This window comes from Panulirus ornatus, chromosome 57, assembly GCF_036320965.1.
Source record: "Panulirus ornatus isolate Po-2019 chromosome 57, ASM3632096v1, whole genome shotgun sequence".
Taxonomy (NCBI): domain Eukaryota; kingdom Metazoa; phylum Arthropoda; class Malacostraca; order Decapoda; family Palinuridae; genus Panulirus; species Panulirus ornatus.
This window is the reverse complement of record NC_092280.1, coordinates 3,076,812-3,091,685: the sequence shown is the minus strand read 5'-3', so window position 1 is coordinate 3,091,685 and position 14,874 is coordinate 3,076,812. Positions and strand designations below refer to the sequence as shown.

General features: G+C 39.7%; 1 protein-coding gene across 5 annotated transcripts in view; it reads right to left on the bottom strand.

Annotated features, from left to right (window-relative positions):
* The window catches only part of eIF4B (eukaryotic translation initiation factor 4B), a 65,024-nt gene extending 51,721 nt beyond the window's left edge, over positions 1-13,303 (bottom strand). For 4 of the 5 annotated variants that reach the window (XM_071694270.1, XM_071694274.1, XM_071694273.1 and 1 more), the window contains exons 1-3: positions 13,234-13,303; positions 10,471-10,602; positions 8,214-8,389 (exon numbers count right to left, since the gene is read on the bottom strand). In XM_071694270.1, coding sequence (XP_071550371.1) covers positions 8,214-8,389; positions 10,471-10,602; positions 13,234-13,240 — 315 coding nt within the window. In that variant the 5' untranslated portion in view covers positions 13,241-13,303. Of the gene's footprint in view, positions 1-8,213; positions 8,390-10,470; positions 10,603-13,065; positions 13,088-13,233 lie in introns of those variants that run through there. The other variant, XM_071694272.1, reaches the window with a different exon arrangement.
* Positions 13,304-14,874: the final 1,571 nt, after the last annotated feature.

Genomic DNA, 14,874 nt, shown 5'->3' with positions numbered 1-14,874 from the left:
TATATATGTATATATATATATATATATATATATGGTTGTTTAATTTGTTTATGGATGGGGTTGTAAGGGAGGTAAATGCAAGAGTCCTGGAAAGAGGGGCAAGTATGAAGTCTGTTGGGGATGAGAGAGCTTGGGAAGTGAGTCAGTTGTTGTTCGCTGATGATACAGCGCTGGTGGCTGATTCATGTGAGAAACTGCAGAAGCTGGTGACTGAGTTTGGTAAAGTGTGTGGAAGAAGAAAGTTGAGAGTAAATGTGAATAAGAGCAAGGTTATTAGGTACAGTAGGGGTGAGGGTCAAGTCAATTGGGAGGTGAGTTTGTATGGAGAAAAACTGGAGGAAGTGAAGTGTTTTAGATATCTGGGAGTGGATCTGTCAGCGGATGGAACCATGGAAGCGGAAGTGGATCATAGGGTGGGGGAGGGGGCGAAAATTTTGGGAGCCTTGAAAAATGTGTGGAAGTCGAGAACATTATCTCGGAAAGCGAAAATGGGTATGTTTGAGGGAATAGTGGTTCCAACAATGTTGTATGGTTGCGAGGCGTGGGCTATGGATAGAGATGTGCGCAGGAGGATGGATGTGCTGGAAATGAGATGTTTGAGGACAATGTGTGGTGTGAGGTGGTTTGATCGAGTAAGTAACGTAAGGGTAAGAGAGATGTGTGGAAATAAAAAGAGCGTGGTTGAGAGAGCAGAAGAGGGTGTTTTGAAATGGTTTGGGCACATGGAGAGAATGAGTGAGGAGAGATTGACCAAGAGGATATATGTGTCGGAGGTGGAGGGAACGAGGAGAAGAGGGAGACCAAATTGGAGGTGGAAAGATGGAGTGAAAAAGATTTTGTGTGATCGGGGCCTGAACATGCAGGAGGGTGAAAGGAGGGCAAGGAATAGAGTGAATTGGAGTCATGTGGTATACAGGGGTTGACGTGCTGTCAGTGGATTGAATCAAGGCATGTGAAGCGTCTGGGGTAAACCATGGAAAGCTGTGTAGGTATGTATATTTGCGTGTGTGGACGTGTGTATGTACATGTGTATGGGGGGGGGGGTTGGGCCATTTCTTTCGTCTGTTTCCTTGCGCTACCTCGCAAACGCGGGAGACAGCGACAAAGTATAAAAAAAAAAAAAAAAAAAAAAATATATATATATGTGCATTACACATGATACACTCCATATATATGGAGTGTGTGTGGCGGGGTGGCGATGGGAATGGATGGGGGCAGCAGGTATGGATGTGTGCATATGTGTATATATGTATGTGTCTGTGTACTTATATGTATGTATATGTTGAAATGTATATGTATGCATATATGCATGTTTGGGTGTTTATTTATATACATGTGCCTGTGGGTGGATTGGGCTATTCCTCGTCTGTTTCCTTGTGCTATCTAGCTAGCGTGGGAGACGGCGGTAAAGTGTAATAAAAGAAAAAAAATCCCTGGGGGTAGGGGAAAAAGAATACTTCCCACATATTCCCTGTGTGTCATAGAAAGTGACTTAAAGGGGAGGGAGTGGAGGGGCTGGAAATCCTCCCCTCCTGTTTTTAATTTTGCAAAAGAAGGAACAGAGAAGGGGGCCAAGTGAGGATATTCCCTCTAAGGCTCAGTCCTCTGTTCTTAATGCTACCTTGCTAGCATGGGCATTGGCAAATGTGTATAAAAGAAAAAATGTTTCTCCCCCACATGAATGCTCTCCATCCCTAACAAAGCATTAGATTAAACCAGAGCTCACTGGGAGAATTGTAGGGCATACCTTAAGACAACTTCCAGTCTCATATAAAGAGGCTTTCAAATTGATCCTTTCCTTAGGAGTGGCACTTTAAGAGGATGTTTTTGCTGCCAGAACCAGTGGATGGTTTCTTCTCTTTATATTTAGAACATTGGCAACAGTTGCCATTTTGCTAGATTAGAATCAGTTGAACCAGGTTTATTTTTTTCCCTGCTCACCTCCTGAGCTTACTCCTATAGCTATTTGGTTTTCAGGGGTTAATAATGTTAGTATCCCCAAGTGGGACAAGTAACCCTTGTGCCATAGACTTCTTCAGCTTTTCCATTTGCCTCAGTTGATCCTTCAAGTTCTCCTGAGTTACCTTTGCCATGTTGTAAGGTCCCATCTTCAAAATATTGGATTCTAGAATTTATGCATAGATAATTGTCACATACTTTTACAGGCAGAAGTTTACATACTTAACGATGACTTTTTACGTAGCCCTCATTGGTCTACTCAAAGATGGTTCCAATGAATGATTCTTACGACTTAAAAGTTACGAAAGCCATATGTGTAGATTTTCCCTTGCCTGTTTATTGATACAGTGGTTAAATTGATGAGAACTACTATTGATGTTTGTGTAAATAAATTATACATTTATATATATATATATTATATATATGTATATATATATACATAGGGTGGGGGAGGGGGCGAAAATTCTAGGGGCCTTGAAGAATGTGTGGAAGTCGAGAACATTATCTCGGAAAGCAAAAATGGGTATGTTTGAAGGAATAGTGGTTCCAACAATGTTGTATGGTTGCGAGGCGTGGGCTATGGATACAGTTGTGCGCAGGAGGATGGATGTGCTGGAAATGAGATGTTTGAGGACAATGTGTGGTGTGAGGTGGTTTGATCGAGTGAGTAACGTAAGGGTAAGAGAGATGTGTGGAAATAAAAAGAACGTGGTTGAGAGAGCAGAAGAGGGTGTTTTGAAGTGGTTTGGGCACATGGAGAGGATGAGTGAGGAAAGATTGACCAAGAGGATATATGTGTCGGAGGTGGAGGGAGCAAGGAGAAGAGGGAGACCAAATTGGAGGTGGAAAGATGGAGTGAAAAAGATTTTGTGTGATCGGGGCCTGAACATGCAGGAGGGTGAAAGGAGGGCAAGGAATAGAGTGAATTGGAGCGATGTGGTATACCGGGGTTGACGTGCTGTCAGTGGATTGAATCAAGGCATGTGAAGCGTCTGGGGTAAACCATGGAAAGCTGTGTAGGTATGTATATTTGCGTGTGTGGACGTATGTATATACATGTGTATGGGGGTGGGGTTGGGCCATTTCTTTCGTCTGTTTCCTTGCGCTACCTCGCAAACGCGGGAGACAGCGACAAAGTATAATAAAATAGAAGCAGTGAAAAGTTTTTATCGAGGATGTAAGGCATGTGTACGTGTAGGAAGAGAGGAAAGTGATTGGTTCTCAGTGAATGTAGGTTTGCGGCAGGGGTGTGTGATGTCTCCATGGTTGTTTAATTTGTTTATGGATGGGGTTGTTAGGGAGGTAAATGCAAGAGTTTTGGAAAGAGGGGCAAGTATGAAGTCTGTTGGGGATGAGAGAGCTTGGGAAGTGAGTCAGTTGTTGTTCGCTGATGATACAGCGCTGGTGGCGGATTCATGTGAGAAACTGCAGAAGCTGGTGACGGAGTTTGGTAAAGTGTGTGGAAGAAGAAAGTTAAGAGTAAATGTCAATAAGAGCAAGGTTATTAGGTACAGTAGGGTTGAGGGTCAAGTCAATTGGGAGGTGAGTTTGAATGGTGAGAGGCTGGAGGAAGTGAAGTGTTTTAGATATCTGGGAGTGGATCTGTCAGCGGATGGAACCATGGAAGCGGAAGTGGATCATAGGGTGGGGGAGGGGGCGAAAATTTTGGGAGCCTTGAAAAATGTGTGGAAGTCGAGAACATTATCCCGGAAAGCAAAAATGGGTATGTTTGAAGGAATAGTGGTTCCAACAATGTTGTATGGTTGCGAGGCGTGGGCTATGGATAGAGTTGTGCGCAGGAGGATGGATGTGCTGGAAATGAGATGTTTGAGGACAATGTGTGGTGTGAGGTGGTTTGATCGAGTAAGTAACGTAAGGGTAAGAGGGATGTGTGGAAATAAAAAGAGCGTGGTTGAGAGAGCAGAAGAGGGTGTTTTGAAGTGGTTTGGGCACATGGAGAGAATGAGTGAGGAAAGATTGACCAAGAGGATATATGTGTCGGAGGTGGAGGGAACGAGGAGAAGAGGGAGACCAAATTGGAGGTGGAAAGATGGAGTGAAAAGGATTTTGTGTGATCGGGGCCTGAACATGCAGGAGGGTGAAAGGAGGGCAAGGAATAGAGTGAATTGGAGCGATGTGGTATACAGGGGTTGACGTGCTGTCAGTGGATTGAATCAAGGCATGTGAAGCGTCTGGGGTAAACCATGGAAAGCTGTGTAGGTATGTATATTGCGTGTGTGGACGTGTGTATGTACATGTGTATGGGGGGGGGTTGGGCCATTTCTTTCGTCTGTTTCCTTGCGCTACCTCGCAAACGCGGGAGACAGCGACAAAGTATAAAAAAAAAAAAAGAAAAAAAAAAAAAAAATATATATATATATATATATATATATATATATATATATATATATATATATATATATATATATATATCCCTGGGGATAGGGGATTAAGAATACTTCCCACGTATTCCCTGCGTGTCGTAGAAGGCGACTAAAAGGGGAGGGAGCAGGGGGCTGGAAATCCTCCCCTCTCGTTTTTTTTTTTTTTTCCAAAAGAAGGAACAGAGAATTGGGCCAGGTGAGGGTATTCCCTCAAAGGCCCAGTCCTCTGTTCTTAACGCTACCTCGCTAATGCGGGAAATGGCGAATAGTTTGAAAAAAATATATATATATATTTTTTTTTTTTTTTTTTTTTTTTTTTTATACTTTGTCGCTGTCTCCCGCGTATTGCGAGGTAGCGCAAGGAAACAGACGAAAGAAATGGCCCAACCCCCCCCATACACATGTAGATACATGTAGATATATATATATATATATATATATATTTTTTTTTCGTACTATTCGCCATTTCCCGCGTTTGCGAGGTAGCGCTAAGAACAGAGGACTGGGCCTTAGAGGGAAAATCCTCACCTGGCCCCCTTCTCTGTTCCTTCTTTAGGAAAATTAAAAAAAAAACGAGAGGGGAGGATTTCCAGCCACCCGCTCCCTTCCCCTTTAGTTGCCTTCTACGACACGCAGGGAATATGTGGGAAGTATTCTTTCTCCCCTATCCCCTATTATTTATAATAATAATATATATATATATATATATATATATATATATATATATATATATATATATGGGAACTTCAGTGAAGGGCGCAAATGGGGAGGTGATAACAAGTAGTGGTGATGTGAGAAGGAGATGGAGTGAGTATTTTGAAGGTTTGTTGAATGTGTTTGATGATAGAGTGGCAGATATAGGGTGTTTTGGTCGAGGTGGTGTGCAAAGTGAGAGGGTTAGGGAAAATGATTTGGTAAACAGAGAAGAGGTAGTGAAAGCTTTGCGGAAGATGAAAGCCGGCAAGGCAGCAGGTTTGGATGGTATTGCAGTGGAATTTATTAAAAAAGGGGGTGACTGTATTGTTGACTGGTTGGTAAGGTTATTTAATGTATGTATGACTCATGGTGAGGTGCCTGAGGATTGGCGGAATGCGTGCATAGTGCCATTGTACAAAGGCAAAGGGGATAAGAGTGAGTGCTCAAATTACTCCACCTCCGACACATATATCCTCTTGGTCAATCTTTCCTCACTCATTCTCTCCATGTGCCCAAACCACTTCAAAACACCCTCTTCTGCTCTCTCAACCACGCTCTTTTTATTTCCACACATCTCTCTTACCCTTACGTTACTCACTCGATCAAACCACCTCACACCACACATTGTCCTCAAACATCTCATTTCCAGCACATCCATCCTCCTGCGCACAACTCTATCCATAGCCCACGACTCGCAACCATACAACATTGTTGGAACCACTATTCCTTCAAACATACCCATTTTTGCTTTCCGAGATAATGTTCTCGACTTCCACACATTCTTCAAGGCCCCCAGAATTTTCGCCCCCTCCCCCACCCTATGATCCACTTCCGCTTCCATGTTTCCATCCGCTGCCAGATCCACTCCCAGATATCTAAAACACTTCACTTCCTCCAGTTTTTCTCCATTCAAACTCACCTCCCACTTGACTTGACCCTCAACCCTACTGTACCTAATAACCTTGCTCTTATTCACATTTACTCTTAACTTTCTTCTTTCACACACTTTACCAAACTCAGTCACCAGCTTCTGCAGTTTCTCACATGAATCAGCCACCAGCGCTGTATCATCAGCGAACAACAACTGACTCACTTCCCAAGCTCTCTCATCCCCAACAGACTTCATACTTGCCCCTCTTTCCAAAACTTGCATTTACCTCCCTAACAACCCCATCCATAAACAAATTAAACAACCATGGAGACATCACACACCCCTGCCGCAAACCTACATATATGGGAGGGTATTGATTGAGAGGGTGAAGGCATGTACAGATCATCAGACTGGGGAAGAGCAGTGTGGTTTCATTAGTGGTAAAGGATGTGTGGATCAGGTGTTTGCTTTGAAGAATGTATGTGAGAAATACTTAGAAAAGCAAATGGATTTGTATGTAGCATTTATGGATCTGGAGAAGGCATGTGATAGAGTTGATAGAGATGCTCTGTTGGAAGGTATTAAGAATATATGGTGTGGGAGGCAAGTTGTTAGAAGCAGTGAAAAGTTTTTATCGAGGATGTAAGGCATGTGTACGTGTAGGAAGAGAGGAAAGTGATTGGTTCTCAGTGAATGTAGGTTTGCGGCAGGGGTGTGTGATGTCTCCATGGTTGTTTAATTTGTTTATGGATGGGGTTGTTAGGGAGGTGAATGCAAGAGTTTTGGAAAGAGGGGCAAGTATGAAGTCTGTTGTGGATGAGAGAGCTTGGGAAGTGAGTCAGTTGTCGTTCGCTGATGATACAGCGCTGGTGGCTGATTCATGTGAGAAACTGAAGAAGCTGGTGACTGAGTTTGGTAAAGTGTGTGAAAGAAGAAAGTTAAGAGTAAATGTGAATAAGAGCAAGGTTATTAGGTACAGTAGGGTTGAGGGTCAAGTCAATTGGGAGGTATGTTTGAATGGAGAAAAACTGGAGGAAGTAAAGTGTTTTAGATATCTGGGAGTGGATCAGGCAGCGGATGGAACCATGGAAGCGGAAGTGAATCATAGGGTGGGGGAGGGGGCGAAAATCCCGGGAGCCTTGAAGAATGTGTGGAAGTCGAGAACATTATCACGGAAAGCAAAACTGGGTATGTTTGAAGGAATAGTGGTTCCAACAATGTTGTATGGTTGCGAGGCGTGGGCTATGGATAGAGTTGTGCGCAGGAGGGTGGATGTGCTGGAAATGAGATGCTTGAGGACAATGTGTGGTGTGAGGTGGTTTGATCGAGTAAGTAATGTAAGGGTAAGAGAGATGTGTGGAAATAAAAAGAGCGTGGTTGAGAGAGCAGAAGAGGGTATTTTGAAATGGTTTGGGCACATGGAGAGAATGAGTGAGGAAAGATTGACCAAGAGGATATATGTGTCGGAGGTGGAGGGAACGAGGAGAAGTGGGAGACCAAACTGGTGGTGGAGAGATGGAGTGAAAAAGATTTTGAGTGATCGGGGCCTGAACATGCAGGAGGGTGAAAGGCGGGCAAGGAATAGAGTGAATTGGATCGATGTGGTATACTGGGGTTGACGTGCTGTCAGTGGATTGAATCAGGGCATGTGAAGCGTCTGGGGTAAACCATGGAAAGTTGTGTGGGGCCTGGATGTGGAAAGGGAGCTGTGGTTTCGGGCATTATTGCATGACAGCTGGAGACTGAGTGTGAACTAATGGGGCCTTTGTTGTCTTTTCCTAGTGCTACCTCGCACACATGAGGGGGAGGGGGATGGTATTCCATGTGTGGCGAGGTGGCGATGGGAATGAATAGGGGCAGGCAGCGTGAATTGTGTGCATGGGTATATATGTATGTGTCTGTGTGTGTATATATATATATATATGTGTACATTGAGATGTATAGGTATGTATATTTGCGTGTGTGGGCGTGTGTGTGTGTGTGTGTACAATGTGTATGGGGGTGGTTTGTGCCATTTCTTTCGTCTGTTTCCTTGCGCTACCTTGCAAACGCGGGAGACAGCGACAAAGCAAAATAAATAAATAAATAAAATAAATATATATATATATCCCTGAGGTCCCATACCTATTACTCCTACTCTGCTTACCATCTACCCATTCTTATCTTATAGCTTACCTCCTTCTTGGGATCACATCATCAACTGCTCTCCATTTGATATCCTTAACATCCTCTTTTCTACCATTACACAGCATACATAAAACATTAATATATAGTTATCACCTAAAGAACAAAGTATCACCAACCTTCAGGTCTTGAAAAAACCTAATAATATCCTCATCATCAACTTCAAAGGGGAGGTTGGCAATGTATGCTGTAAAAGGAGGTTCCCTGGGAATTCGCTCAGGATCCACATCTGGTTCACGAGCAGTGCGCGGAGCCGTGGGAAGTACCAGCCTCTCTGGGGCAATATAACGATCCTCTGGAGAGAAAAACATGATTAACTTTCAATAATACCATAAGAAGTGAGTGTGTCTAAAAATGTATTCATGTATACAATCTAAACATTTCTCACTTGTTCCTTTCTTCTTGCTTTGAAATCAAATTTTCTAGTCCTATCATTTCTTTTAAATACAACTCAACCTCTATATATCTCTTCCATATGGAATCTTTATGTTCCCTTTTATACACATATGAAACTATTCTTTTATATTTTGCTCATATGCTTCTTTTCAGTTTTGTCAATTTGCTCTTTGTACATTTCATAGAATGTTCTAACTGTTCTGTGACCAAGTTCTAACTGTTCTGTGACCAAGTTTGAGAATTCAGTTTCTCAGTCTGCCTCCATAAAATAGGCATTTAGAATACAGCACCATGGTTTCCTTCTTTGTAATATCTCCTATTTTTTCTTTTCTTGTTGTTTATAAGCAATTCCTCTTTAAGTATATAATCCAGCTTGATTACTTAGTGATTACTTTTTCTGAGTGGCGTATTTTCTCAGTGTAATGCGCGTAATTTCGAGGTTATAGTATATAAAAGGTCTAACTTCATCAAATCAGTACCTTTAACGTTAGTGAATTCTGGGGGTGAGATTACTTCTTTCTGATCACCTATTTGTTTAATACAGGGAGGGAACATTAAGAGCTTTCTACTTAATTGTACAACCTATATTTACAGTTTCCTCTTAGTTTTTCCAATGAAGTCACAACAATGTTACTACAAAATTACTTCCACAAATTTTTAGTTACCTGCTTCTTATCTAATTTCAAGTTATGCTCTCTTGTTGACCTGGCATTCCTAATTTTAGAAAACTTTTCTAAATATAATTAAATCTACCTAAAAACATAGACAATTCCTGTAGCTTAGTCCCTTTATTTATGGTATAAACTTTCTGAATCTTTTTTAAGTAGATCAATATGACCAATAAAGTGGGGTGAGAAATGGTGCTACATAATCTAGTTTGAATCTAGTAATACCAATGCTTTTTCAAATATCTTCATGTTTACATACTTAAAAGCAATCTTCATACTAATAAACATTGAATTTCCCACCATATTATAGTGCACTTCCATGTTCAACACACTCCTAAATTACCAGGAAATATCTTGGAAAAAATCTTATGAGTTTCTCAAGCATACCGAGGCACCCTCATCAGTTCTACTTTGCATCTAAAATTATCATAGATTAACAGTTCCCCTTACGTATTTCTTCCAAGAGGAACAAATATCACTGAGCTAAATGTTTTTACCCATTTCAGCAGGGCTTTCATATAGGTATTGCAATAAAAACCCGTCAACAAAGTTCATTGATGTTACATTAACATTACTACCTAACCTTCACATATTGTTACATTTATGCTACATTCCTTAATAAACAACACATCTTCGAAGGCTTATCAAAATAGTAACTACTGTAAAATTAGAGAGATATGACCAGAAAATTTAGCCAGTCATTTGCGGAGTGGTTTGTTCTGATTTAGCTTAGATGAAACATGACACACGCGTCCGATGTTCGACCTATATAAGAAAATTAATAGCAATGTTTAAAATTACACAGCAATGATTATTTAACTACTAATACTGATTGATTTGCACAGAAACATAAAATCTCTCCTTGTTACACATAACACACTAATCTTACACGGCTCATGCTTTGTAACTATGTTTTCCTGTGGTAAGGAGTATATGCTAGCTCGCCCTTTTGGCAAATTGGTAAGAGCAACAGATAGTAGTAGTAGGTAGGAGCAACAGATAGTAGTAGTAGGTGGAACTCAGACAGGAGCACTGTCTAAGTTGGTGGGAGCATCAGGTAGAATCAATAAGTTGGAATGTTAGGCAGGAACATTAGGTAGTAGTAGCCAGTGAGAACAATACATAGAAGCCTCTAAAAACACTGAGCTACAATTGCCCTCTGCTAGTAGCCTGTTAAATGTGAGGCAATACAGGATAAGCATCATTGGACTTCACCAAATGGGAGATTCTTTTGCCACAGCCACCCCCTTGAAGGAGTAAAGGGAACAGACGTCAGATATATGGATAAATAGACAGCTAGATATCAACTTACCTTCATTATCTTCACTTTCTTCTGCCCAGCTACTTTTATTCACTACCACAGCAGATCCACTAGCAGGGTTTGAGTCCCCTAGAAACTCTGATAATGGAACGGGCTTTCCCTTTGTTTTCTTACTTTTTTTACCTGTAATATAAATGAAGCAATTCATAAAAGCTTTCAAAATAATATGAAACAATGTGAAAACTGAGACAAACAACTACTAGAAAAAGGATCTACACTATGCTATTCTCTATCATAAAGCAACATGAATAACTCCACAAAGTATATGGATTTTATTTTTTGATCCACTTAAGTCTTCATTATTCTGATGAAGCATCAAATTCCTTGTCATTTCTGATTGCACATGTTTTGTTTTCCATATTTCTTAAGGCAGATTTTGTTAAACTTCCTGCAAGAAAGATCAGTCTTAACAGTTCCTTTAGTTTAGTATTCATAAATTACATTATTTCCTTTTCAGCCAACATATAAATATGCAATGCATATTCCATTTTAAAACTTTACCTATTTTTAAGTTTGTTCACAATAACAATTGTTATGATGTAACAAATATCGTCAAAGTACATATCATCCCATATAAAGGTTAAAACAATAAGCCTTTTCTCTCCGAAGCAGTACCCTGTGAATACATATTCTTCAAGAATATTGGGTCAACATTCCTTCCTGACCCTTATTGGCCAGTTTGAATTCCTGAGACCTCTTTTCAATCATAGGTTTTGCTTTCAGCCAATTGGTGACCACCCCTTCCTCATGTCACCTCCCATTTGGACCTCCAAAACCATAGCATTCATATTTCATGGAACATGATACCAACCCAAAGTATCCATCAAAAGATCAAAAGGCATAAAGAACTGGATCATTAAAAAAGAGAACGCTTGGTATGGCAACAAGAAAAACATTTGATGGGCACAGCTTGAGAAAGAAAAGCATTCCATTCTTCACTCTATATTTCTGTTTATACTTCCTTATAAAATGACAGTTACAAGTACATAAATAATGAAATTTTCAACTATCAGGCTATCTTGCCATTCAGCAGAAACTATCTGGCTGGATACTTAAAAGCTCCATTAAGCTCATCATATAGAGTCAATATGCATCAAAATAAATTGTAAATATGCTATAATGTGAATCTCCGATATATATACATGGATATATCAGAGATGCACCATTATACGTCAATTGCCATGAAAAAAGTACAGATCATGAGAAAAAGGATTTGCAACTGCAGTAATATTTACCAGTGAATCTATATTTTCATTTCATAAAACATTACTGCTACTCATTCAGCGCTGCAATTTGTTTTATTTTTACATCAGGTAGCCTATTACCTGAAATCTTTAAGGACATTTGCCTGATCTTTGTCATAATCATTGAAATCTGTTTTGTTGTTATCATGGTATAGCTAAGTCTGGTACAAGTACTGACAAGGTTGTACTAATTTCTGCCTTTACATATGTCTGCAATTTCTTAAGGCATTCCTTAACCCTATGACTGTGGCAGCCATAAAACCCCCTGTACACTGTGTGTATGATTCTCAAACAATTGTAGAAAACATCTCCATAAAATTATTACAGAGAGCTCAAACATAATCTCCATAATGAAATGATGTACAACTTAATCTGTCTCTTCAGCCAGGTGTACTTAATGCTCCTCTGCCACATGGAATTATTTATTTGTAATTGCCTACATGTAATTTTTTCATACGGCCCCATCTACTGCACTTCTTATACCACTGACTTATACCATCGAAAGTTTTACAATATTGTAAGCTGTCATAATTGTGTGGTTCGGCACAGGCATTGTCAGCCATGCAAAGAGGTGCATGGTATTTCTTCATATGTTGTTATGACAAGCAGATTTTACAAATTATGTTTTATCATTACTAATATTCACTACCTTGTATCACAGCTTCAAAAATTATTACGTAACACGTGGACATGCTTATCACAAGCTCTTTCTTGACATCTCCAAAGAGATTAACAAAAGTATATAGGAATAATTCAGGATACAGCCTCTTGTTACTGTGTGTAGGATGCCACTACAGAATATCAGTGGCTGTATAATCTACCTACAGGCAGTAGCAGACAATTCAAGTTTTAATCATATAAATTCCAGCTGTAATAAACAGAATTAAACACTTATGACCCTGTAACACTGAATGGGTTAATCGTGTTGAACATAAGCCTTTCCTTCACTTTCACTGCTTCCAAGTACCCTACTTAAGTAAACCTAAGTACATACTCGGAATTTAGATGTACGTACCTGTCAATACTCATTCTACTGAGGGAAAAAAAATCGTCTAATAGGATTTTCATCACCAAGGTTATCAAATAGAGGTGTGCCCTTAAAATACACTTCTACAGAATACACTCAGTCGTGATCTTAGGAACACATGCAACTTAACATCTGCTGGAAGTTACACTGAAAAATTTAACAGCATCGTCACCTCTGAAAGTCCTCAACCACTCACTGCCGACTCATGGGTTGCCCAGTGCAATCTAAATGGCAGTGATGTAGATATTAACATTGAAGGGAAGAAACTGGGCATTGCAAATGTGAGAATACCAGACTAGAATTGGATGGCTGGACCTGCCATGGTTACACATCACCACTACCGTCATCTTGTCCTCTCCCACACAATATCCCCACCTCTTCTTCAATCCAGCCCTCAATAAACACTAACTACCAAAGTTCCTACGGTCATCAAGGTCTCATATGTCAATTTTGGAAGCAGCACATGGCCTAGATGCCACTCACCAGACATGACGATCTACCTAGAAGTAATGACAACAAACAAATGCCCTTCGCCTTGCGCCCACCGCTTTCGTAATATACTTTAATTATGCTGGATGGAATTATATAAATCTGGGCACTATAATGCATTTATTTCCCATTTGCCTCATATATACTTACGCTAAGACAAATATCTCAGTACTATAAAAATGTTTATAGGCCGGCTCATTGAATATACTAATTGCTCTAATAATTGTTTTTGTAAAAGTGGGTGTACTGAAAATTATCATTCATATACACTGTCCTTTTGAGATCCATAATGTAGTTGAATTCAAACCGTAATATTCTAAATAACTACGAAAGTTATAATTAAAAATTAGATTCTTAAAACATATGGCACAGTTATGTGAACTATACGGTGTTCAGCATGGAATTTACTGTTCCATATTTATGTATATATACATAAATACATTACAAAAAGAAAAAAGATATTTGGATGATGATACAACCAAGTCTTAACTTAGTCCTCTCCAATACAGTTCTTATAACGAGGTGCCTTTCTAAGTGAATGTACTATCGTGGATACTCCCGGAGAAATCTTATCACCTTATTTTTGAGGATCGATCAGCATTGTTTCAAATTATTTTTTCTTCCAGTGATAACCAAAAATCTAACCCTTTATGTGCTAATGCTTTAGTCCCGTCCTCTTTCATCTCCCTCAACAGATCTGAAACGTAAATTTGTAGATATGTTAGGAATTTCCCACTAACTACTGTAAACATATGTTCGGTGGTTTTAGGTTTGATATTAGATGTTTAATCTAATGAGACTTTTCAATTCATTTTACCAAATATATTGTACAAGTTCAGTATTGCCAGTGGAGAATTTTTTTTTTACTTAATCTTTTGATCAATTTCTATTTAGCGACAAAGTAAAATATTAGCTTGTCTTTTTTGTTCTATGAAATCTGGCTTTCAACCTTATTTTGAAGCAAAATGTTAGGCTATCTACAATATAAAATTTCGACAAGAAATTGAAATGATTGCAACTCTGTTCCAACTTACTGGTAGCTTCATAAATTAGTTATATCATTTACTACCAACACTACAACTACTATTGATATTATCATTATCATTTATTTCGTGGTTTTCACAAGTACGATCGAAACGCTGAAGAACAATAATATGATATATGGTAGGTTTTTCTACTTTAGACATCAATGAGATCATGATGCAATATAGGTCTTCTGTCACCATGACAGTGGCATGACAGTACTTAGTCCTTCCACCCAAGTCAATAAGAGTGAAATGACACCTCAGATGACCTACACTCTCTCTCTCCTTGATGGTACCAGACTTATGACCTGCACCTTTCTCTTTTGATAACTGGAAGGTTATGGCATGACCTGCACATTCTACCTCTGACCACAGTAGATTTGACCATTTGTACCCGTTTCTGATGAAAAATATTAACGTCACAGTCTAAAGCTTCTACCTCTGATGACAGCAGATATGACAAGATGTGAATTTCAACCTCTGACGACGCAAGGCATATGAAGATCAAGTCGTCTACCTTTGATAACGGCAAACATGGCATGATGTGGTCTTTTACCACTAATGACAAGTAATATGATATAATTTGGAACTATCTCTGTTGAAAACAGAC